Source organism: Haplochromis burtoni, unplaced genomic scaffold (assembly GCF_018398535.1).
Source record: "Haplochromis burtoni strain Fernald_Lab_line unplaced genomic scaffold, NCSU_Asbu1 Contig_8, whole genome shotgun sequence".
Lineage (NCBI taxonomy): Eukaryota > Metazoa > Chordata > Actinopteri > Cichliformes > Cichlidae > Haplochromis > Haplochromis burtoni.
This window is the reverse complement of record NW_024582369.1, coordinates 1,109,084-1,134,840: the sequence shown is the minus strand read 5'-3', so window position 1 is coordinate 1,134,840 and position 25,757 is coordinate 1,109,084. Positions and strand designations below refer to the sequence as shown.

At 40.0% G+C, this 25,757-nt stretch overlaps 1 protein-coding gene across 2 annotated transcripts in view; it reads right to left on the bottom strand.

The window, feature by feature from the left end:
* The window catches only part of usta (uronyl 2-sulfotransferase a), a 56,943-nt gene that overhangs the window by 9,879 nt on the left and 21,307 nt on the right, over positions 1-25,757 (bottom strand). The window contains exons 2-6 of one of the 2 annotated variants that reach the window (XM_005914553.3): positions 22,747-22,863; positions 16,830-16,873; positions 11,742-11,897; positions 2,390-2,469; positions 2,122-2,275 (exon numbers count right to left, since the gene is read on the bottom strand). In XM_005914553.3, the coding sequence (XP_005914615.1) occupies positions 2,122-2,275; positions 2,390-2,469; positions 11,742-11,897; positions 16,830-16,873; positions 22,747-22,863 (551 nt within the window). The remainder of the gene's footprint in view (positions 1-2,121; positions 2,276-2,389; positions 2,470-11,741; positions 11,898-16,829; positions 16,874-22,746; positions 22,864-25,757) is intronic. The other variant, XM_005914554.3, reaches the window with a different exon arrangement.

Below are 25,757 nucleotides of genomic sequence, written 5' to 3'. Positions count from 1 at the left end.
GTGTGTGTGTGTGTGTGTGTGTGTGTGTGTGTGTGTGTGTGTGTGTGTGTGGACACCTGGGCAGGTGTGAGCTATTAGCAGTGATTGCATGGTTCTCTAGTATAGTAGGTGAATTGTAGGCATATCAATGTGGCCCATTTGTGCTAGTTGTAGGTTTTTTGTTTTGGTTGTGTCAGGTGAGTCACCAGCTTGCTGCTGTTTAAATGGCTCACCTCTAATTTCAATGAAGACTAGGGTTCATAAAATAGGTAAGCAGAAGGAGGCTTTTCCGCTTTGGTTCAGGGACATGTTGTATCTTTCATGTACTAACCGACCTGGGGCAATGCTGTTTGCTGGCTTTGTTTTTTTCCCTTCTCTTTCTGGGTCTTAGACTGAATCATGGCAGGGATGGAGGAATTTGTTGCATCACCATTAGACGGTTTTCTGGATTGTTGTACAAAAGTTCACCTTCTGATATTTACTGACTGAAATAGGAGAGTGGCTGTGCAAATGAGAGCTGATCACACATCAATACTGTCACGTGTGGTTACACCAGGAAACCTGGCTTTTGAACAGCAGAATCAGAATCATCAGAGTCAGAATAATTTATTAACCCCTAAGGAAATTATGTAAATGACTCACTTTGTTGCAAATGACATATGAAAAGGAAAAGCAAAGCTGGAGATTGAGAGGCAAAAGCTGGAAATGGAAAAGGACAAGCTGGAGGTTGTTAAACAAAGGACAGTTGAGCAAATGCAACATGAGCAACAACCAAGATAGACTTGTAAAATACTTGGCTGGGTTTGGTAAGTTTTGCTGGAGGAGCGAGTTTTACTGGGGTTATTAAATCGGTGAACAAATAATTGTTGGGGACTGGCAAATGTTTTAAGCAACTTACCGTTTGTGACTGACAGCAGGTAGACTCTGGGTTTTTTGCACTAACCGACACTGCATACACCATTTCTTTGCCAATGCACTTATTTACACTTCTTATCATACTGACTAAACACAGCATGAAGTTCTTTACTTGTTTGTTATAAATGAAAAAACAGTCTTTTAATTGGCATTTGTGTGCATCTCCCTTTTTTAGTCATGGCCGTGTGGCCCAGTTTGTGATAAAGGTCTACCATATTAATAAGATCTTTAAAAAAAACAACTTGAGCACAGACTACTTAGGCAGCATGTTTATTACCATTGACCTACTTTATTTTGTGAACAAAAACTGCATTAAAACCATTCTAAGAGACTTAAACCACAATAGAGGTTCAGATCAAATACCCCCCAAACTAGTTGCTTCCTGTTAAAGGGGAGGTTTTCCTTCCCGCTGTCGCCAAGTGCTTGCTCACAGGGGGTTATCTGATCGTTGGGGCCGAACTGAATTGAACAGTTACAGTTGTTGCTCTTCAACAACTGTCTTTTAGATTATTTATCTGAATTTCAGGTTCGGGATCACACCTCATACACTCCCCTTCTGGTTCCACGGCTATATAAACCTTCCTACACTATAAGTTAGTTCACGATTTTGTGCCCCACCCTTCCCCACTTTTCTCAGCTCTCACGCTTCTCATTAGTATTTGGGGATTTGCCAGGCCTGGGAGCAACAACCACTCCTCACTGAGGCCTTCCACAAACTGCTGTCTCAAACTTCGGTCTATCCTTATGCCACTTGTCATTCTCTGTTAAGAATCACCATCAAATCAAATTGAGGATGTGGTGCCTTCTAGTGAACTGAAGCGTAGCACGAGAGGCCAAAACTATTTTTTGTACTATGCCGTAAACATGTTTCTCCTGTAAAGTTGACCATTTCGACATTGGAGTTTATGGGAACTCTTTTGCTTTTGCAGCCAGCCTCAAGTAGCAAACAGCTTTGAAGAACCGCAGTTTTTGCCGCTCTGGTAATGATTCCTTTTTGTTAGTCTCCGAGGCTGTGGTGAGTTCAAACCTCTTTGTTTATAAGAAAAGCAATACATTTATTCACCAGCTTGGTTTCTTGTTGTTTCATTTACAACAAGGAGAGAAAAAAGCGAAAGCCCAAAAGCCCAAAGCATAAGACGCATATCTACGAGAACTTTAAGCAAGTAAGTCCATGTGCACTTAAGGCTTTTCAAAAATAAAATGTATCTCTGCAGAAAAGCTTCTCACCAGGTATCTCTCGTCATCTTTCATCCCTGGAGTTCGGATTAGGTGGTTCTGCTCGCCCCTCCAGTCACCAAAGCGACGGAAGAAATAGTTGGAGAGGAAGCGATTGATGGGATCCCGGATTATGTTGATATACACAGGCTGCTCTATCTTGAACCTGACACAGATAAATAAAAAGCACTCGGTAAGAACCAAAAAAAGAAACCCAAACAAAAAAAAAAACAACCCCGCATTTTAGCCAACACTCATGAAATACTTTTGTAGACATTACCTTGTAAAGTTGAGGAAGTGAACATGTCTGGTATAAAGGAATGGCTGAGGAATACTGCTGATATTTTTCATTAGATCCACCTGGGGAAAAAATGAATATCCATAAAATCAAACATCTGCAATGGATACGGACAATTTAGACAAAACAGCATCTTTAATTTTTGTTTTTTAAAGAGAAATCAAAAATTCCCATCTGAATTAGTTAAATATTTGACCTCAAATAACCTCTCATAAAATAAACAAGTCATTATGTAAATAGCTATGGGGCGGCCTGGATTCACAATAAAGAATCAGAATGTAATATCACTGTTTTGTTCATCTCACAATGTTCATCACCTCAACATCTTGGATCTTTAGCCAAGATTTTGCCAACACCTCTAAAGCTGTTATTCAAAGTTTCTCCACCCTCTGCAGAATGAACAAATAAATCAATTAAGAAAATGAAATAAAAAGATTCCCACTGGGCTTCCAGGTCTGCATGGAGAGGCAAGCAAAAAGTACAACTACAGAGTGCAGAATAGCATAAATACTAAGCAACTAGATCCAAAATCTTAGTCATTCCTCACATAAAAGGTTCCATATTGGAGTAATTCACTATGTAAGATCCAGTTATCAAAGTCACACATGTAAAAAGTTAGTTTAATTCAAGTTATGTCTCTGCATCAGAAAATGATGCAGTATGCCTAATTTAAAAATAATAAAAACACAGAACAATGACTCAAAATATTGGCTAGCTTGTAGCGACATTTAAGTACTTTGAGTGGCTTTTACTTTAAGATGTGAGAGTGCAGCGCTCTTTTCCAGTTTGAAATATACTAAGCTGCATTTGTCTATTTGTATGCAAGCTGTGAATTTATTTTCCCCTTACTCATTTGCCTTTCTTTATTCCAGTCTCTGTTGTGTAGTTTAAATTTGGCAAGTTCATTTTAGCTGAGCCTTTAAAGACAGAAGATAAGTGTAAAAGAGATTATAGGCCCAGTCTTTCAGTATGGCCACAGGGGAAGTTAAAAAACGCTGGTACTTTGAGTCCAAAGATGAATGTACCTCAAGTCCAAGTAGCTTCTGTTACCCATTTGTCTCGTCTTACTTTAATTTTCTTTCATTTAGTCTCTCAAATTACGGAGACCTTTTCTCCTGCACCAGAGTCACTTTTAATTACATGACACATTGTTTTCAGGAACTTTTTCTTTTCATTTTACCAGTGATAAAACTGCAATAAAGTTCATCCTATTTCTCTATATCAAAGCCCTTTCGACCAGTGAGCAGGAATCAGCACTGCAAAGCCAGGAAACAGACCGCACATTACAGCTCGAGGTCATATTCATGTGAAGTTTAAGTCAAAAGGTGTGTTTGTGTGTCTGCGTGTGACTTTGCCCATCAATTTCGACAGAGAGATAGAGGCTGAGGACTGTATTGAGAGGCAAGGCTAACCCACAAAATTAACTGCAGAAGACGGGCAGAGATGGTTTCAAGGCAAGGTTATAATGGAAACCAGCATGACCATGTCTAGCACGAAACAAGCTCAATGGCAGAACCATGCAGGCGATTTGAGAACAAGGGAACAAAACATAGTGATCCCAACTCCTCCATCCTAACTATATATAAAAGACTGACAGAGCTTCTGATACTTAACAATTCCTGAAAGCAGTATTGAAGCACCTTAAAATCTGTATTATTTTCTACTGGCTATCAGCGGCGACTGCTGTGGTTGGGGGGAAAAAAGGTCAGATAAAGAACGGTGTCCTTTTGTAAGAACCTATCTTGTTTTTAAAAACTCATTATATCCCACTACTTCTGAGTGATACCCACTTCTAGCTTGTCATATCTGCTTCAAAAACACCCAAATGGCTGAAATGCTCATCATAGGGTTTCAGGATGGGACTTGTATGGTTGCCCTCATAACTGCTGTGATATAATTGCTTCTTTTCGTTGTATTCGTCTTTCAGCTTGTCCCTTTATTGTCGACACAGCGAATCATCTGTCATCTCACCCTATCCCTAGCATCCTCTTCTTTCACACCAACCCTCCGCACATCCAACTTTACTATCCGTGAATCTTCTGTGATTATCCTCCTTTCCTCCTTCCTTGCAATTCCACTCTACCCAATTCCCCCCCCCTGCCCAAACCATCTCAACCTTTGTCTCTCTTTGTCTCCAAACCGCTCAGCCTGAGCTGTACCTCTGACATACTCGTTTCTAAGTCAGTTCATCCTAGTCACTCCCAGAAAACCTTAACATTTTCAACTGTCACCTCCAGCACGGCCTAATGTCTATTCATCAGTGCTGCCATCTTCAAACCATACATTACAGCTTGTAAACCTTCTCTTTCACCCACTGCCACTATTCTTCTGTTACAAATCACAATCCTGACACTCATCTCCACCCACTCCACCTTGCCTGCACTCGTCTTCACCTCTCTTGTGGACTGTCCATTGCGTTGGATATAATAGATTTAGATATAATTGGTTCTTCTTGTAATGCCTTTCATACTCCACACTTATCAGATGCTGTCACTGTCACCTCTGAATAACAATATTGTTGCTACAGAGAGCCATAGTCATTTCTGTCTACAATCTGCAATTCTACATTGCTGCAAATTCAACAGCATGGTGTGCTTGGGTAATGAGGATCTGTAAGACGTGACTCTAGCACCTTAAACCCACATCTTGCATATCTAGCGGAATCTGGATTGTTGAGATCTACCTTTTATAGGGGTGCAGAAAAAGAGCAAGAGAACTTCAACAATATAATCTCAATAAATCAGTCTGTTTTTATTTGTGTTTTTTTGTTGTCGTTGGGTTGTGGTTTATTGTTTTTTTTTTTACATTCCATGCAAGGTTTCATTCATTTATTTTAAAAAAAGAGTGGCTGAAAGGGCTTCTTTGTGTTCTGCATTGGTCCATGTCCACCTTTTTTCATCCAGTGGCAATACACAGAGCATGACTCTACCGGGAGAGGTGCCTGCTGTTAGATCATTATTGCAACGAGTACACACAAAACCCTTCAAAAGAAAAACACAGTCTTTGTAGAAGAAAACAAAAATCTATAAAGCTGCAGCAGGAGAAGAGGACACCAACTTGGCACATTTAAAATTCTCCACTACTGCACAGCAGAAGGACAGCGGAGGTGAATTATGCATTACAAGGGAATAATGGGCACATTAACAAAATGTCGCTGCAGGCAAATCCTTAACAAGTTGGAAAGTTTCTTTTTTAATCTTGGCTTCCAGGTTACAGCGGCTAGAGGTCAATGAGCCAAGACTCTCTCAGTGATGAGTTTGTGTGTCCATCAACAAGCTCCAGGAGAGACCAAGCACAGTTATTTCAGAGGTTACCAGCAGCAGCAAACTAAATGCAAGGCAAAGAAAGGTCGATTACATGAAATTTCTGTCAAGACTTTTTTTTTTTTTAATACATGACCAGCAGAAAGGTGCAAAGACCCTTTCCTCACATCCATCAGGTAAGGCTAAGAAATGTTTGGGACTCCAGTGTTTGTGTTTGTTAAAGTTGCTTTAATGTGTTACTTTTCCTTCTTTCCGTTTCCCATGATCCATGACGTCAAGAGTAAATCTTAAAATACAAGTGAAAAGTAAGTCGGGTTTCACTTTAAGACGTAAAGTATTGTCATTGTCGCAGAATAAAGATTACTGTAATTGGCATAAACAGTTTCTTAATACTCTCAACACGTCTGTAAAACTGGGGCCGATTCTCAAATCTTACTTATAACGGTCATGTTCCCTGTCGTTACAGTTTCGGTCTTTATTTAAAATGCTCTCAGTCAAATGAACCGATCGGTTAAGTAACAGTTTGAATGACCTGCTCTTAAAAAACTACATACAGGCAGCTGTTATGTCATAGACTTACTGTTTGGATAGCAACAGTAATATGTATACTTGTTTATGTACGGAGAGTGGTTAATCTGAGGCCCCAATCAGATTTGGGCTCAGTACATTTCCACTCACTCTGCTTCCCCTTCTGTGGATCTCTCCTGCTAGAAAAGTAAAAAATGTAAGAGTTTCATTAGCACTGTGGAATTTATTAAGCCACTCTACAGCATTTATTACTTTACTTGAATTACGCATATAAAACGTACATTTTAAAAAACATTTTCCCCTGATGTTCCCACCCCCGCGCCCAGGTTAACATGCAGGCACTGAATGCATTTAGCACGTTTGCTGTGTTTGTGTGTTTTTCAGCCCCACCCCTTTAGTCCGTCTGGCCAGATCTCACTTTCATTCACCAGAAAGAAAGTAGAGGACGGTCTGAGATTCCAGGCATACCTGCAACCCTGCGAGCCCCTACTACCTCCTCCCCACAGCTCTGGTGGTGTCCTCACAGGGCTCATCAGGGGAAACGAAGGAGGAACCACAGAAAGATTTGACTGCTGCCCTGGGTTCAGTTTGCCTTTATATCACAATCAACTTATTATAAGCCTAAATAATCAGTAAGTGTGGTAAGGTACACACTCTTATCTTTGGCCAGACAGTGGTAGGAATCATGACTTCGATGGCAGACAAATGGATGGTAAAGAATTTTTCTCCTTGTTTTTTAAAGGTCTTACGTTTATTTTTTATAATTATTATTCAGGAAATGCCACAAATCTCTTTCACTAAGCCTGTTCTGGTGCACAGATAGTTCACGATACTGTGCGCCTCAAAGCCCATAGCAGCTTTGCAAAGTTCCAGAGAAACATAGCACCATCACTTTTGGTAATCAGCAAACAAGGCATCGACCCTGGGCAAACCCATTAAAGCACTACTGGGAGTGTCAGCAGGAAACCCATCCAAAACTGCAGTCCAGAGCCAGAACCACAACTGATGAGACCAGCATTTCTAAACTTAGGTGACATGCGTCTGGATCTGCGTAAGTCAACACAGAAGTACACATGCGAGAAGAACACACAAACACAAGCACAGACTTACACTCTTAACCGGACCCCCCTTGAATGTGCACAGTCTTTCTAAAAAGATGTTTTATACCCCGTGAATTAATGAGACTAACCGTGTTCTGCCACTGTCTGTGCAGCCAGCATTCAGAGATTGATGAATGGGCAAACAAGTAACTGTTTCAATATTAGTGTAATATTTACATCAGTTTGGTCAGTAATGGTTATATATATTTAGTGTCTGCTGACCATTCACAAGTGGTTAGCAGTACCTTACTTCGAAAGAAGGCTGCAAATGTGAGTCACTACTGCAGCACTCCCACACAACCACATGATTAAATTTCTTTTTTGCCCAGATGGCTTAAAAGAGCATTGCATTACTGAAAAAGTGAAATCTAAAAAGTACATGTGACTGGCATATGATACAATAATTCTAAATAACTCCAACCCACACTACAAAAAAGAGAGAAGTAAGACCACACAAAGGTAAGGACTGGCAGCTCGCAAAGGAGACCCTAACCTCCAGGAGCATAATTGATGCATACATGAAGGATGATTGCGAGCATATTTTGAATAAAGTTTGATGCTGCGGGAGAGGAGATCAGAAGTTAACGATAGACAGCGATAAAGATGCATTTGATGCTGAAGGCTTGTGATGAGTAGACACGGTTGAAATGGTGTCTAATTTATATGACATCGATGCCAATAAGACAACATTTACTGTAACATTTGCTATTTTAATGCACAGGAAAAGATGGGCATAGGAGATGAAGTAGCAACAATGAAAATTCAGGACAGCTGTTGAAAGTTTGACAATTTAGGTCCATTAGATAAAAGCAAAGATGGCAGTTTCTTCTTCACATAGATATTTCTACCAAGGCTAGGTTGTCTGCATGAATGAAAATGGATTTATCAATTTGCTTTATGCCTCCAACGCAGAGCTGCAGTTACTACAGAACAAATTTAAAGGCAGCTAAGAACTGACATGAAAGAGTTTAGTGATATTGACCGATTCTTTGAATTCTTACTGGTTCTTCTTTGGAGTTCCTGCAAAACCCCCCAATACCAGTGAAAGGAGTGGCATCTGTGTAGAGTTAATTTGTGTTGGAGGACATCTTAAATGTCAAGTTCCTAAAAGAAGATACCATTTAAACTCACAAGCAGGGTCACCGAAGGCACATTTGTGATTTAGAGGAGCTGTCATGGGTAATTATGCTGATAAGCAAGGGTGTAAATGATGCAGCGAGAGAGTGGCAATGAATGACTGGTCAAGAAAGATGATGCACAGGGCTAGTATCAAGTGCCAGAAGAGGGAGCAAATTGGGGCAGGAAAGGGTAAGAAGAACATTTTGTGAGGAGGACTATCAGACTGATGCTGCTGAGTTTCACAGAGTAAGAATTAGATGGTTCCTGCCATGGCATGAGGAACTTGGAGGATGTTGTCACTTTTTGTTATTATCGATGTGGATCCACTACCAGACTTTATAGAGCTGGCATCCGTAGAACGGAGAATTGGCTCTCAGTAGTTCAAGGACATAGCAACCAGTAGCTAAAATGTAGCCAGATGATGAAAATGCAATAAGCAGTATCTACATCTGGCAACTTATGCTAAGAAAGTTGATGAAGAAGCAGGTTGAATTGTTAATTAATCAGTGCATCAGTTTGCCAACACTTAAAAGCCATATAGTGAGACTGATGTGCCAGAGAGAGGTACAGAAGATTTTTAATTTGTAAATGTCGTCAGTGGTTTCTGACAGGAATGGTTTAGAGAGTAAAGAGTGTTAATGGGTTTGACAAGCACTGGATGTTTAACTTAACACAGCGTGCCTGTAAACCCTGCTGGACAAAAACACAACGCAACACTGGCTTGTCATTAATAGATGGAATGCTTGATCTATCTGTTTTCCCTGCATATATGTATTTGTTATTGCAAGAAAAGGAACAAGACCAGCTGGTGCAGAGAATGCAGATTCTTTGAATGCAGCCCCAAAGAGACTTGAAATGATGGGACATCAACTGGCATCCTGGTGCCAAAGATGAGCCAAGGGCACTTAAGAGCAATTTCATTGCTCTTAAGTGAATGGTCAACTGGAGAATGGTCAACTGTGGGGATGGAGAAAGATTTGGCAACCTGGTCCTAGAAGTTGGAGTAGATAAATATAACAAGTAGGACAGAGAAATTGCATCTGGCAACCCCGCTGCCTGCAACTTTTTCAACATACTGAAGTATGTTGAAAAAGTAAGATAGAAGAAACGGAAACTGGCATCCTGGTGCTAACTGTGGAAGTAATGAAAGGATGGTGCTGAAAACGATGCCATGAACTATGTTCTTGAACTAGATGCTCATTGCTGCTCAAAGATTAACCTTGCTGAATGGGCAAGTGGAAAGGATACTGATGCTGTAGTGGGGTCAGACTAGAATAATAATAATTTGATTTTCCTGGTCTTGGACCGCGAGCATCATTAGGGTAAAACACTTTCAATAAGTTAGCTGTATTTTTTTGGGCAATGATGGCTCATCCTTTCACTTGGAGGACTCACTGCAAATTGATTCAATTATCCCAATCACACTCCCAGTTTATTAAAACCATACCTAGATAGAAAAACAGTTATAGATTGACCTCCTCAGAGCCTAGACCTCAACAATATTAGAACAGTGTGGGATCATCTTGACAGGAAATGGAACAAAAGGCAGCCAACATCTAAAGAAGAGCTTTGAAGGTCGTTCAAAAAGCCTGGAGAACTATTCCTGAAGACTATTTACAGAAATTACAAGAAAGTTTGCCTAACAGAGTTCAGGATCTATTGAAGGATGAAGGTTGTCAACCAAATACTGATTTTCAGAATTGTACATACTCTGTTTTTCCCTTTAGCTGCAAAAACTTCAATTTTTCCAAATTTGCTAGCAAAAGCTATAGAAATGATGGGTGGATCAAGACTTTTGCACAGTACTGCATATATCAATTAGAAAAAGATTTAAGAAAGGGCATTATTTATACACCTTAGCATTTTCACTCTTATTCCTACTAGCATGGCTGAGCACTACGTCTTAAAAAGCTGTGGTATTTTTAAAGGAACGCAGTTTTTCCTCTGTAAACCCAATGCTCATGTCCTCAAGATATTCCAGGAAATAATAAAAGAAGATTCATGATCCTTCAGTCTTTTTCTCACAATAACTACAAAAACAAGCACTGAATAAACCGCTGCTGTTAATTTGACACTGACCACACAGTTATTTGAACAATGCACAGTTGCTTTAGCTTCACCTGGGGGACACACGCTGCTACTCGAAGGATGTGACAATATCATCTGGCTGTTTAACAGTGAAATGATTTAGACCTGTTTAACTACACTCATATAAAAACAAATGATGAATGAGTTAGGAAACAGTTTAAAGTTGACGGATTTGAAGACCACAAACCCTCACATGAAAGAAATTATTTTTTAGTGTCATTTTTTTTCCCCCATATTTTCCAGGATGATTAAATTGTCCAAGTAAAAGGGAAGAGAAGAAAAAAAAAAGTTACATTTCCATGGCAAACTAAGTTTAGATTGTTTTAAATGATCCAAAACTGCTATTAAGGGACTCCAATGTAGACTTTTGATAATTCGGCTATCTTTTTGTGTAATGTACAGTACACTTGTTGTATTGTTTTACATGTGAGATGTAGTGCTTCGGCGAACCTTATTTTTGGTACTAAGCTTGCATCTACTGCTCTGAAGAGCAGCTGGCAGATTTTAAAGCCTTGTGCCTCTTTTTTCTTCTTTTGATGAACTATTAAAAGGACGTTTTTTTCATAGCTGAACTGCAAATGATTTTTTAGGATGAACTAGGATATTGTTTGGGGCTTTCACTGACCGTAGACTTATTTAGAGCTTCCAGGACCCCAAAGAGATTTTCAACATAATTTTATACAATTCTGAATTGTATACACACACACACACACACACACACACACACACACACACACACACACACACACACACACTCGTTTTCATATCTTATCGAGGACATCTCATTGCCATAATGCTTTCCCTAACCGCTTACCATAACCCTAATCATCAAAAATGAATGCCTAATCCCAACCTTCAACCTAAACCTATCCATAACCTCATTGTAACCCTGACACTAAAACCACATTTTGAGCCTCAGAAATGCCTTCAAACTCTTGGGAAGAGCATATTGTCCCCATAAATGACTGTTGGTCCTAACAAGTATAGTAGCATGACAATGTTCTGTCCTCACAAAGATGTCTTAACATCTAAACATGTACACACACAAAATATAATACGAAAAAGATAGATTTTTCTATATTTTGTGCTTTCTCTTTTGTTTCTGTTCAGTTTTTTGGTTCTTTCTGTTGTTCCACAATATAATGTGTTATCACATGTTAGATCTTCCCCATAATCTTCTACCAGTCTTTTAAATCCATGCATCACTGGACCACAGCGCGATCTGGGCTATCTTACCTGTTCATGCTTAGTGAGGCGTGTTTTGTTGTGGATGTCAGAGGAGACCAGGTTGAACTGGTGTTTCTCAGCGAGTAACCTCAGTAAGATGACCACCGTCCGGCTGCCGCACTTTCCCACACGATTATAGATCACCTGGCTTGGGAACGGGAGTACCTGCGAGGACAGAAACGCGCACATGTATTCTGTATTTTACTTTCACTGTTGATAAGTGAAATGTGCATTTACTCTGTGCCATTTTGACTATAAAAAAGCAGCTAAGGAAAAAATATTGTGAAAAAAGCAGAAAAAGGGAAATGAGGAAATGTATTAAATTCTTACGACATTCTCCTGTAACTTTGTGTCTGAACTTTGACCTCTAGTTATAATCTACTCTCTCTAGAGCTGAACTAAACTGCCTTGACAACACATTAATAGTACATTAAAAATAACAGACACAAAGACCTAGTATGAGTATACAGTGCTTCACTGTTCTCCCCTTAAGCTCCTCCACAGAACTTAGTCAAAACGATACTGAGGCAAAATCACTTGGAAGTTCACACATGACTCACCAATTAGCTCATCCATGATTCACAAACTTAAAACTGTCGATACCAGTCTATTTCATTTCCAAGAAATTGACTAATGATTTACATTGGAAGGTTATCGCTGATGTGTAATTTAAATATGAAACACATTTAAGCACAAGGTCAGCAAGAATGCACTAATTTGGCATTTATCTCTAAGAGTTCACAAGGCTTACACAAGTGGCCCCTAAAGAATGAAAGCACTCTGAGAAAATTTATCAGTGAGAACACCCCCCTCCCTGACACACACACACACACACACACACAAAGCCTTATTTTTCTGATTCTCCGCTAAGAGCAGCCCCACCCCAGCACAGAATCCGTACAAACAGTGAAGGCCTCTCGGACTATTTGCCAGAATTTAGTGGAAAAGCAGAGAAAACAATAGGACTGATGTTGAAGCGTTCAAGGAGGGAGAAAGAAATGATGAGAGGGCCAGAAGGGAAAGATGACACCACCGTATCAATATCACTTCCCGCATATACGTCCCAGAATCAAAGCCTGTTCCTGGATTTCATTAGCAAGTGAATACGTTTGATGCAAATACATGAGAACACGCCCTCAGATAAAGAACTGAAATGACAACATAGCTTCAGTTAGGATAAGATTATACAAGTTTAGAGATTGTTTTTTTATTACCTAACAAGAAAAGTTTGTTATTCTAACAAAAATATGAAAAAAAAGAAAGAAAAAGAGCGATATCATTACATTTGGGAAAAGTTTTTGAGCTGACAGGAAATAGATCTCTTGGACAGCAGTTCAACTTTCCACAGTGTTTGCCAAGTAACTACAGGCTGAAATACATTCAGTGTTTCACAGGACAGCATATCATGACAAATGACTGTCAGACTTCTAACATCCTGCTGCTGACTAACAGGAATAACAGCAGACATGCCTTCAAAAGTCCAAATCTCCCGCTGGCACTGACAACACAGAAAGGGCAAGCTTTCAGCTTGTGCTATTGTTGTTCCCACTCTGTAGAGCTTGGTTTCTGATACACGCTGGGAGAAATGTCCACAGGGTCTGCCAGTAAAGATTCTGTCAGAAAGTATTATGTAACCATGCTGTTTCCCATCATGTTAGAGAATGACACTTTTTCCTGTTAATATTCATGTTGTTATGGTTTTTTTTAATCTCTAGCTTATATCAAGCAGACTCGGAGATGAGCAGTCCACTTTCCTATTCTCCTTTTCCCCCTCTCTTACTTGCTATTCCACAATTCTTCCCACACGTTCACACAAAAAAAAAGTATCGAGTTTCTTTTTCTTTTGCACAGTTTGAAATGTGTCATTAGTTCAAAAAACACACATAAATTATTATGAGTTTCTCATGGCTGGACCGGCCATCTCTGATATGAATGTGATTAGCGGTCATTTTTCTCAATCTTCAATCATCTAACAGGAAGTTTGAGAAAATGTCCCGGTCGGCTGCGCGTTACAACCACAGCACACACACTCATCTGTCTTTTGCAGCTGCTCCAGGAAAGCCACACACCGATATGCTGCTAACCTGCCCTTTGTTTGTGTTCACCCTGGTTTTATTTAGGACTGATTTGGGTTCAGTGCTCCTTAGTATCAACGGCTCATTTATCGCTAAATGAGGAGTGGCAATTAGTGTTAGGGTGCAGTCGACATTCTCAGCAACTTCCTCTAAATACTGACCAATCCATTCTTCTTCACTCTCATCCAAAAGAGGAGAAAGGGAGTCTTACTGCACTCAGTAGCAGTAAAAGTGGAGTTTCAATCAAAGTATCTAAATAAGCACCACTAATGCTTTACATTAGTTGAAATGAACAATGACTTGATTTGTGCCTTAACAAATGAGACAAGAAGAATTCAACTCAGTTTTAATCATATAATGCCGAATCACAACAACAGTTGCCTAAAGGCGTTTTATATCATAAGGTTATGACCCTACATTAATACAGAGAAGACCTTAACAATCAGATGACCGACTCTGAGCAAGCACATGGCAACAGTAGGGAGGAAAAGCTCCATTTTATAACAGGAAGAAGCATCTGGCAGGACAAGGCTCAGGAAGGTGCAGCCATCTGCCTTTGGAGGAGGGAACCAGGACAAAAGAAAGCTGTGGAAGCCCGATAAATAATAACTCGGATAGTAAGAGAAATTAATATAAGATACTAGTGCTGAACGGCCCTTTAGGATTATGCTTGAGGGAACTATTGTTGCGATGCTATGTAAATAAAATTGAATTCAATTAAAATAGTGTCAACAAGAGATTATGCTTTTCAGTAAACATGCCATTTTTGCACTTCCAGAGCAGAAGTTCATAAGCACCATGTTGTGTTTGATGGAGCATAATGAGGTCCCCTCTAGCATACATCTGAGCCCCCCCCCCAAATCTACACAATAACAAATTCATCAAAGCTTAAGGGCAGATGGCTTCTCCTAACAATTCTAACAATTAAATAAACTATGTAATTATATTGAAAAGTGCTGCAAAGTGTGTTTCATAAAGTGACGGATATACATTTCACACATGTGCAAAAATTGTAGAGAGGACATTCTTGTAGTGCTTGCACACACAAAGGCTCATAACTCTATTCTGAGAGCTGCGTGGTTTTTCCATACACCCTCATTCATGCTGAGCTTTCAACTCGATTTCTAATCTTTCCCCACATTTACCCAAAGCTCGACCTTCTGCACACGCATGCTACGGAATGTCAGACCTCTGCTGAAGGTGCAGATCAACTGCAACTCTAGGGGGATGTTAAAACGATAATGAGAGATGAGGCTCATGTACTGCTTGCCACTGACATGGCAGTTGCATCATCTGTCTGGGAAGAGATGACAGAAGATATGGAATCAGTCAATGCAAGCAAATAACATATAATCACTAGTCTGTGCCTCCAGATGCGCAGACTACTCAACCTAGTTTATATATCTGGAGGCTGTATTTAGTTATCAAAGCTGCTACAGTGGTTGCACATGGCAACTGTCATCTAATTTGAAGTCAGAGCCCGAGTGAAAAATCTAGGAACTTGGTGGGAACTTTAGAAATAACCCACCGCCAAATTAAGAAAATAATAGTAATGATAATGATAATGAAGCCTAAAAAAACAAGAAAGAAGTGTCCTATACTTATACTTCTGTTAAATCAATGTATGAACAGTCTACCGAGTGGGTGTCCGTGTCTATGATGCATCCACACGGTTTAAAGCTGCACCGTGATAACCAAGCTACCAAGAACACCATCATTGGCTCTAAAAGAAAAACAACATGAGATGTTAAACCAGAGACGTTCATCTTTTATGTACAGTCTATGCTTTAGATTTTATTGTTGTAAAACACCTACAACTAGAAAGTGAGCAAAATTGTGATATCAAGTTAGTTATAGACACAGTACACATCTTTAATGATATTTAATAATATCTGGTAATATATTTAGACATAAAGTAACAGATTCAATTCTTAAATGATCTCTTGTTGTTTTCAAAAGTTAAAAATATTCCCCCTTTTCACACTTTTCTATGTCAAATGAATTCCAGAGCTTCTGTGTTTGCATAATAAATATTATAATAAGATGCCTCGGGACATATTTAAGCTGTCCAACTCTATTCATTCTTCAGGAGAAACTTATGGAAACGATTTGTAATTTATTAGGCCTACTTGAAATTCATTTTCTGCAATATCCTATATGACATTGAAAGCTTGACATCAACCCTGCACTATGCAGTTTAGAGACTAAGAATACTTGTGGGGTCTTGCTCTAAGTAAAAAAAAAAGTTTCTTTCAGATAACAGTACCGTGTTAAAAAATAAAACCGCATAAAGGAAATTACGACAATCTTTCCACTGTGTTCCAGTCAGCCACAGTTTGTTTCACGTACTGTAAATAAGACCCCACTGTTCTCTTTACGAAACAAACACAGCAGCTGCCAGGTTTGTCTGAGTGGCCAAAACGAGTTTGAAACACACAACTCACAAAGGCCAGATGTGATCTAACCAAATCCAAACAGCTGCTCACATCGGCCACAAGCAAACCTCGTAACCATACTTGATAAAGCCTCAAGTTAGCAATGCAATAAATCCTGTGCCAGGCAATATAAACACCAGTGACTCCTTTAACTAAAAAGTGAATAAAGCAATTAAGAAAGGGATTCAATGAGGTGAAAATGAGGTGATTGACTATAGAAGCAGATAATAAACAAGGGGCCGACGGAGACAGAAACAAGTTGGCAAGGAGAGAAAAAGGGAGCACAGAGGAGAGATAGTCCCGTAGACATGCAGCTGGATGAATACAAGGCCCCTGTGTCGGCACTCTGTGTACGAGAGAGACTGCGTTCAAAGCATTACTGTAGCACTGAAGCCAGGTCTAGCTGGTATTTCGAGTGCGTTTGCACGCAGCTCCCTTGCACAGACCAAACCATTATCCTAACTGCACTTAACTGCAACTGTGAGGAGATGGGGAGGTGAGAATGCAGGACAAAAAAAAAAAAAGGAAAATTAGACAAAACAGGAGAAGAAGCACAGTGACACTGAGACATGATAACAGTGACTCACTCTTGGAGCAGGCTGTCCGTGATCATCCAGATACGTGGATCCACCTGCAAAAGCAAGTATCCAAGTTGAAATACTGAAAACATCATATTATATATATGGAGAGATTATATTTTATAACGAAATAAGAAGTAAACTAATCAATAAATAACATGAGGGTAAAAATGACTCATTTATATCAAAATAGAAAAACACCTGAGCTGTATTGTCTACACGAATGCTTTAGTTCAGCCACATTCTTAGATCTGATATCGGATGTTTCTTTTTTATTAAGGTCATTCCAGAGTATCTCTACATTTTTTGTTATCATCTATTCTCTTCCTAGGCTCGTGCATATACTGAAACTATTCTGGAGTTGAGTTGATCAAAGCGGTCCTATCGCACGCCTCGATTTTTGTCACTGACTGGTTTCCAGGTTTGCAAACTACTGGCTCTAATTAGTTTTTGCTGATGCCAGCAGACCCAAGGGTTCATGTTTCCCAGCTATGCTGTGAATGTTTGAACTTTCTCCCTTTTATGACTCTGTATGTTTATTTTTGGCCGTTTGGAGTTTTTCAGGCAGTGAAAGACTTCTCAGAAGTCATAGTTGTTGTGTAAAAATTGTAGAAAGGTAATAGTAACAAGGAGAAAAAATTACATGTAATGCCACTAACCCATTGCAGCAAATTTTGATCATCAACTTGTCAACACACTGAAATATCGCTATCATAAACATAAAAAGTACGAAATCAGTGACATCAGTCATCACATTTTAGTTTCCACTGATATGTTTTACTGATGCGAACGCCTGTCTTTAAAACCCTTCTTCCTTTAACCACTTCCTCTACCGAAATGCTTCAAAACCCTGCCGCATCTAACCACGTGAGAGCCTGCATCACACGGCGCAGCTCGACCCAACTCTACATCATTCGTCGAAACCACACATGGCTCTTCAGTGTTAAAGGTGAAGGTGTTGTGACGAGAGCTCTAGTCGAAGTAGCTCCATTCGTAGCTGTTTATGGAACAGAATAATGGTGTTCATTGAAGGCTGTTCCTACACTGAGGATCTGTGCCCGTCTTTCGGCCCACGCTCCAAATGCAAGCCCAAGCCTATGACAGCGACCTTTTCTTTCATCGCCTGTTTAGACACAAAGGCTGCCCATCACATTTACAGCAGTTAGACTGCAAGAAAGAAAGGGAAAAGACAAGCTGGCGAGCGTGCATGGGTGGAGTCTGAGTAAAGTAATAAACTGAGGAAATATTACATAACAGAACAATCTCTCCTTTTGTCTCTGAAATGTGATCCAGAAGAAGAAAGAAGTGATGCGTGAACACACACGTTGTTTTATTTCAGGCCAAAGTTTCCCACTTGGCACATGCTTGTAGATGCTACTCTGCTGGAAGTTCATAGCTTTGTAAATACTGTTTACACTTTAGATAGTGGTGTGTAAGCTTTGGGTAATTAGTCTTACACTGACATAAAATCTGCCTGACTGTCTTGCTTTCCCACACACACACACACACACACACACACCCACAGTAGTTACTATATATAAGACTTGCTTGGATTCAGTTTGATGTCGCGGCTCATTAATTCATCGGGCACTGGATGTATAAATACAGCTGCACTCTGCTCACCCTCAGGTGTTTCTTAGTCTCGTTCTCTTTTCATCCGTCTTTGTAGCGCTTTCGTGGCATTACACAGTTTTCCTGAGGAATGCAGCGGCAAGCGCACATTTGCACCTCTACTCCGAGGCATTTCAGGTCACGGCAGGGTGAGGATGCAGAGACGCAGACAGACTCTGTTCCTTCCTCTGTCATCCATCATAGACAACCACCCCCCCACCTGCCACCACCGCGACCTCCAACCCCTCACTGCCTCCTGTGTGTGCTTCTCATTAGCGTTTTGGATAGAGGATCGGAACTAATTTTTTCCAGGGTACGAGGCTCGCAAAAGCTGACAGCTGCCCTCCGCCCCCACCGCCCACAGAGAGAGGAAAATCAACTTAAAGAGCCACTGTACAAACTGTACTCATTGACCTGATTGTGCTGTGAGCCTATGCCAAATATCAGAGACGACAATGACAGTCTAATGGGACTTGAGTAATAAATATTTTAATTCCCAAACTGACTTTTTATGACTGCCCTGGACATAATTCTTTTCCACTAAATAATCTGATAAGAATGACTTAACACATGTAGCCCAAAACAGCCCATAAAGGAATGTCCTTTAAAAACTAGCGAAAGGAATGCAAGTTAATTGGAAACAATATACAGTGCTGCTGTTATGTCTCTTATGATTTCTCCCATGCTCATAAGGGAATTTGTGGATCAATAGGTTGATTTAAAATCAACAATCCCATCACTAACATGAGGAAAACTCCAGGGCCATAGATTTCAAAGATCAGTGAAGTTGCTCTGACAGCTTTTGTTAGGCTAAAGGCTGAATGTGGGTCCCAATGACACATGGGTCAAGAAAGGTCAAGTTGAGAAACTATTGGGTTAGAGGAAGAGCAAATTTACAAATTTAATCTAAACTAATCTCACATTTGAGCATATCGTCAGGTTAATGGTTGTATTTTGTGAGTTCGTGTGTGTGTTTGTGTCAATGGCTGATTGACAAGGAAACTAATGGAGTGTGGGTTTGCATTGGTATGTAGCTAAATGGTTAATTGGATTACTGAGTCACAAGATTCATGGTCTTGTTGTTAAGAACAGCTGCATTACTATTTCCAACTCCAATTAATCAATACCACATCATGGGCAGCATAAAGCAGCAGTGATTTTAAGTTTTAATCACCGAAAATATGAAACATATTAAACTCACAAGTGCAAAGCTAATTTAAAAATGCACAAAACCAATAAAACAACAGAGCCTAAATGGCCTAGAGGGAACTGTGCCATGCGGGGATGCCAGCATTCTGTAAATTACTGTTACATCGTCTCCCAAAACAGATTTTCAAAAGATTTTGTCCCCAAAAAATTAAAAAAAGAAAAAAGTAAGTATCGTACAGCTTCAAGCTGAGATAGTACGCAACAGGATTGATGCAGCAAAGAAAATGTGAAATTCATTAATGCACAAGATGCTGTTTTCTGCACTGATTAAGAAGCCCACAAGAACTAATAAGAGTAATGGAAATGTGTTGAGGGGAATCACAGCCCAGCCTCACAATCTTCAAGAAGTTTAAGAATATTAATGTCTAAAACTCACACCAAAACCAACAACATTCAGTTACATTTTAATACAAGCGCACACACACACACACACACACACACACACACACACACACACACACACACACACACACACACCAGGCCAGCAGCTGCCCCTGTTCAGGAACTTCTTAAACCAAGTGACCATGCACATCAATTAATCACCTCATTAGCTGAACTGATTTGTTTTTCTTCAGTGGAAGAAAAAAAGTCACTTGTTCTTAAATCAAAAAGTTCAGGTATAAAAAAAGAAAAGAAGAAAGGTAAAAGTGCATCCGTCTGATGTTTCTATCGTGATTACTTCAAACAATAAAGCTAAGACTGGCTTTACTGTCGCGCCCGCAGCTAAAACAGGCACAAGTATAGACCTCCGTATTCAAATTCCTAAGCAAACAAAATAAAAATCTAAGATGTGGACAGACATTTGGAGGTTAGGTACTACAAAACACACAGGTGGAACGCCAACATAGCTGGAGGAAAAAAGTGTTTGAAGGAAATTTTGGTCTTTAGGATTGTATTCTGTCAACAAAGCCCAGAATCAGTCCTTCAGACTCTGGAATTTTCCGTTGTTGTTGGCCTACTCCAGGAATGCTACAGTAAGTTTGGGAATTTTATAAACATGTATTTAGAGCGTAGACCATTTCATTTGCTTTGCGAAGCTGGCAGCATGGCTAAGTAGAGCTTAGGAAAGAACACGTCCCAGAATAGGCAGAGGTGGGAGTGGGAAACCACACAGGAATGGCTGCTGAGAGCAAGGCCAAAAGGACAGGCACAGGGTTGGAGTTAAGAGTCCTCTAGCTTTGCTGTGGGACGCGACTGAAAGCGCTGATGGAAGGTTACAGAGCTGCAGCCATGGAATGTTCTACAAGTGTGTGAAACCAGATTACAGGTTCCCCATGTTGTGAAGACTAAGCTCTTTCATGTGTAACCACATCCTGTAGTTTCTCTATACCAGACGGAAACGACTATTAAAGGTGTCGGTGTGCTGAAACTCAAGCAGAGAAAAGAAAACGCAGGACTGTTAGATACAGAGATCACGTGATGTTCCTCAGTCCAGTCAAAAGTGACATAACTCCAGCCTGACCAATCTGTGTAAAAACACACCCAGTTAGATTCTCCACACGTCTATTGTTACAGCCCTCACTAAACACTTGTGTCACTATTGTCTGCACAGGCAAACAAAGCCAGTGTGCAGGAGTTAGATACAGTACAGGCTTTTCTATGTGTGTTTGCTTGTGAAATGAGGGTGCGCGGTCACCCGACCCTTTGATCCCACATGTGGGAGTCGCTCTCCATTAAGACGAGAATCGCGACCCATGTCGCTAATTACAGGAGGAAGCTAAGCTGAGGGTCAGGGTCTCCACCCACTTCGCCCTGCTTCAGCTCAATCCCACAGTCACTTGAGAATCAACAATGATCAGACAAGTTTGTGATATAAATAGAAAGGCAGAGCCACTGCTCTGTTATTCCAGGTGCCCAAAGACCAAACCCTGGTCGGCAGCCTAATTTGTGGACTTGATGCTCCCTTAAAATTTTGGTTGCTGAAATATAGTAAGAACATATACATGGGCATGCAGATGTGCAGGGGATGGGAGCGTTCAGCATGACTGTTGGTATATGATTTGCAGGCACCAGTGGTTGCCACCATGTATATTGTATGACAGGGAAGTACCAGGAAATTGGTGACCCAGCAAAGCAGTGTTGACTTTAGTGGCTGTGCAGCTGGGAATGCCAAGAAAGCCCAAAATAAAACAGATAATTTACAGAACAAGAAGAGGTAAAGCTGAAACATTTCCAGTGATTTATGTTAAACACAGAACAAAGACATCTGACTCAAGAATTAATAATAAAAAAAAGAGGAGTATAACTGACAGAGATGATAACTGGTTTTTGAACTGAAGAACACAACTCTTACGGTCGCGCTTCTCTGATGTTTGGGTGGTTGATCAGCACATTAGTGCAGCTAAAATTGACGTTACAAATAATACACTTTGAGCTGTTTCTCCCAAACTATCATCAGTAGATTTTACAGTTGTCAAAATCAATTGATTTACGGGACCCCCAGCAGGCCATTTCATGTCTCCAAACTTGGAGAGGACTAGAAGCAGTCATCCAATCAAGTGAGGCAATTTAATCAAGCAAAGCGATGAGCAGATATGCATTCACTTCTTAGAGCCCCAAAGCCACGTTGCTGCTGCACTCTTGTATTTTAAATCTGTTTGGGGTTTTTTTTGGACTGAGGGACTCGCTGCCCTTTCAGAACCAAATTTCACAGCCCACAGCAAAGACTACTCTCCATCTGCCTGTTATGAGTAAACGAATTGAAATATTTTTCTTAGGTATGCATCGTGACCGTGTGAGACCTTAGTCTATCCGGCAGGCTGTCACAGAGTTTACGAGCGCTGAACGCGCTTCGAAATGAGGTGGCTTTGAAATGAAGAAATGAAGCGTGAAGTAGAAAATTGGACAAGTCTGACGCCACACAGTCAAAGTCAGCAGCGTAATCATCCTCATCAGCTAGTGAAGAAGTGATGCGAGGAACAATGTTCTTCTTTCTCTGGGATTTTCTGTGGGTGATGTTAGTATTTGCGCAACGGCAAGAGACACAAAGTACTGGCGCGTCACAGATGTGATGCGCTCGAGGATTTCTCATAATCTGAATGCTTTGTCAGCCAATTTTGGATAATTCTTATTAAAGGGCACTCGTGCTTGTGCAGTTTGTACATACCTTTTCTCCTCTTGCAGTCATGTAGGCACGACACCAGATGTCTTGCTACCCTGTCCTTATGGATAAAGAGCCTGCTGGGGGCCACTTTGACTGACCAGTGATTTTTTCCACATAACCCTACAAAAGAAGTCAAATGGAGGGGACCTTTTAAGTCTGACTTCTAGATTGTTTAATTGAACAAAAATAGCCATTGGGGCCAAGGGGGGCATCATATAAAAACATAGTTGTTGGTGTAAGACTACAGATGTGAACAAAAGCTATATATAAATATATAGTGCATTTCTTTTATTTAGAGTTGCAGAAATTTATTGAAATGTGCAAATATAAATGGAAATGCAGTATAAAAGGCTGTAAAATTCTAGAGAGCTTGAAAGTCAATATTTGGAATGATCCACTTTGTGCTTCAATATAGCCTGAACTCTCTACGGCAGGGGTCCCCAATCCCAGTCCACAAGGGCCGGTGTCCCTGCAGGTTTTAGATGTGTCCTTGATCCATCACAGTGGATTTAAATTGATAAATTACCTTCTCAACATGTCTTGAAGTTCTCCAGAGGCCTGGTAATGAACTAATCATGTGATTCGGGTGTGTTGACCTAGGGTGAGATCTAAAACCTGCAGGGAAACCAGCCCTCGTGGACTGGGATTGGGGACCCCTCCTCTAGGGGAAGCTTTCTTGTCATCTTTTGAATACTCTCCAGGAATAGTTCCTCAGGCTTCTTGAAAAGCTCTTCTTTTTAGATTTTGACTGACTTTTGTTTCATTCCCTGTCAAGATGATCCCACACTGCTTCGATAATGTTGAAGTCTTGACCAGCGGTCCCCAACCGCTGGGCCATGGACCAGTCTGTGAGTCGTTTGGCACCGGCCCGCGAGAGTTGAGGCTCAGGTGTGAAAATCATAGTTTTCAGGGTTTTTATCATTTTTTAGCGTTATTTCTTTATCGTTAACTCAGTTTCCCTGGGTCTTTTCCCTTGTGTTTTTAATAAATCTTCTTTTTTTGGTATTAGTACTGGTTTTATTTTGTTGTATTTATCCACGACACCTTAAAGTCCGGCCCACAAACATAAACCTGTCCGTGGCACAAAAAAGGTCTAGACTGTGGGGAGGCCAATCCATGACTGATACTCAAATTCAATCAAATTCAATTTTTTTTATTTGTCACGTACACAGTCATACACAGTACGATATGTAGTGAAATGCTTGGACAACTGCTCGTGACCTAAAGAAAACAAAAAAGGAAAAGGCTATGAATAAGATAGGAAATAAATATGAAAAATTTAAAAGGGTAAATTTAACTAGGAAGGAATAAAATATAAATTAAGGTTAAAAATGAAATAACTGTACAACACAAATTAGAATGAAGGGTAAATTTAACTGGGAAGAATAAGATAAAATATATATATATATATATTTGTGTTTTTTCTTTATTCAGCTTTGCTTTTACTGCATTGGCAGTGTGTTTTGGATCACTATCATGGTGAAAAGTGAAGATGTTCCTGTCTCCATAACTCAATCACTGTTTGAGTCATATATATATTATATATTGGACTGAACTGCATATTAGTTGGTAATGAAAATGTCTTAAAAGTCCTTCAAATTTCTTAAGATTTTTAGATACAAATATTGGTACACCCATATGTACAACAGCAACAACACCAACTATCCTATTAAAAGCCAACCGCAAGCAGGGTAACTACTCACCCTTTGTTACTTTGCACCAGCTTAGACTCATAAACACACACCAGATGTGGAAATGCATCTTGCACAAAGGGCTGTTCCCCACTGCTACACCAACACAAAACTGGTGACAACTGAGCAATACACAGCTGGAAATGACTGAAAGATCATAGTTTCATTACTCAATTAAACAATTGCCTTGTTGTGAGCACTAAGATCCCATAAATATGGCTTTGTCTAGCATCTGGCTTCAAACTGGTCTTTTTATAGTTAAAAACAAAACTGTTACTAAGTGTTTTCACTGTAACTGTGAAATTAGGGCTTTGTTATTCCGGAAACAGAAAAAAAAAACAGTTGCTTTTTCTTGTACTATTCAAGCAAAAAAGACCTTGTTTCGTTTGCTTTATTACAGTGTTTTTCGGCAAGATCACAATTATTACTCTTTAAATTTACCACAACATTTTCTCTGGGGACACAAGCTTCTGCTTGAAGCTACGAAAAGACACAAAAACACCCTGCTTTAATTGTTTGTTTACAATACAGCTCCCTTGGCCTTGAGCCTAGACCAAGCTAAAACAGTTTTTGAAAAAAAGAGCGCATTTTTTTCCCAACATGCAACTGCTTGTTTGTGGCTTGGTGGCCTGCTGCTGTGCTTATCTTGTATATCCCTGCGCCGATAATGGTTTTCCTGGTGATATGTGGGAAACATAAGCAAAAAAACAAAACAGAAAAAGTGAATTTTTGTGAACAACCAGTTATGAGTCTTAAGCTCTTCTTCATTTTCTTACATGCACACTGCTGGAATGCTCATATTAAACATGGTCAAAGTTTCAGACCATCAGGCCTGCACATGACCAAGTTATTTCTGTGAGACAACAGCTCGGGCTTCAGACTGTCGTAATCATTCGGTTTCAGTAGCTTCACCCACCTGCGGTTCAAATCTTCTGTTTATAAGGAGGAACCAATCAAAATTAAGTTGGCTTAAAGGAAAAATTACCAGACAATAAAAGGTGCTAAGACAGCTTCTTTCAGATAGTACAAGCCTTTAGTTCATCCCCTAAGGAATAGAATAAGATGAAAAAGGAATATTTTGCACTATGAATCATGCATAACTGCTCTGATAAAGATAATTGGTCCCCTTGAATATTTTTCATTAACACACTTTTTAAAAAAATATACGCATACGTTATTGCAACCATGCAACTGCTGAAGCTTTAAACATCCTACACACATCTTTTTGGGATCAGTGGTGATGCTTCTGAATCATGTTTGAGGCATAGCATAGATAAACATGTCAAAAGACAAAGAGCTGGGTGCGTACTCATGCCTTCCTGT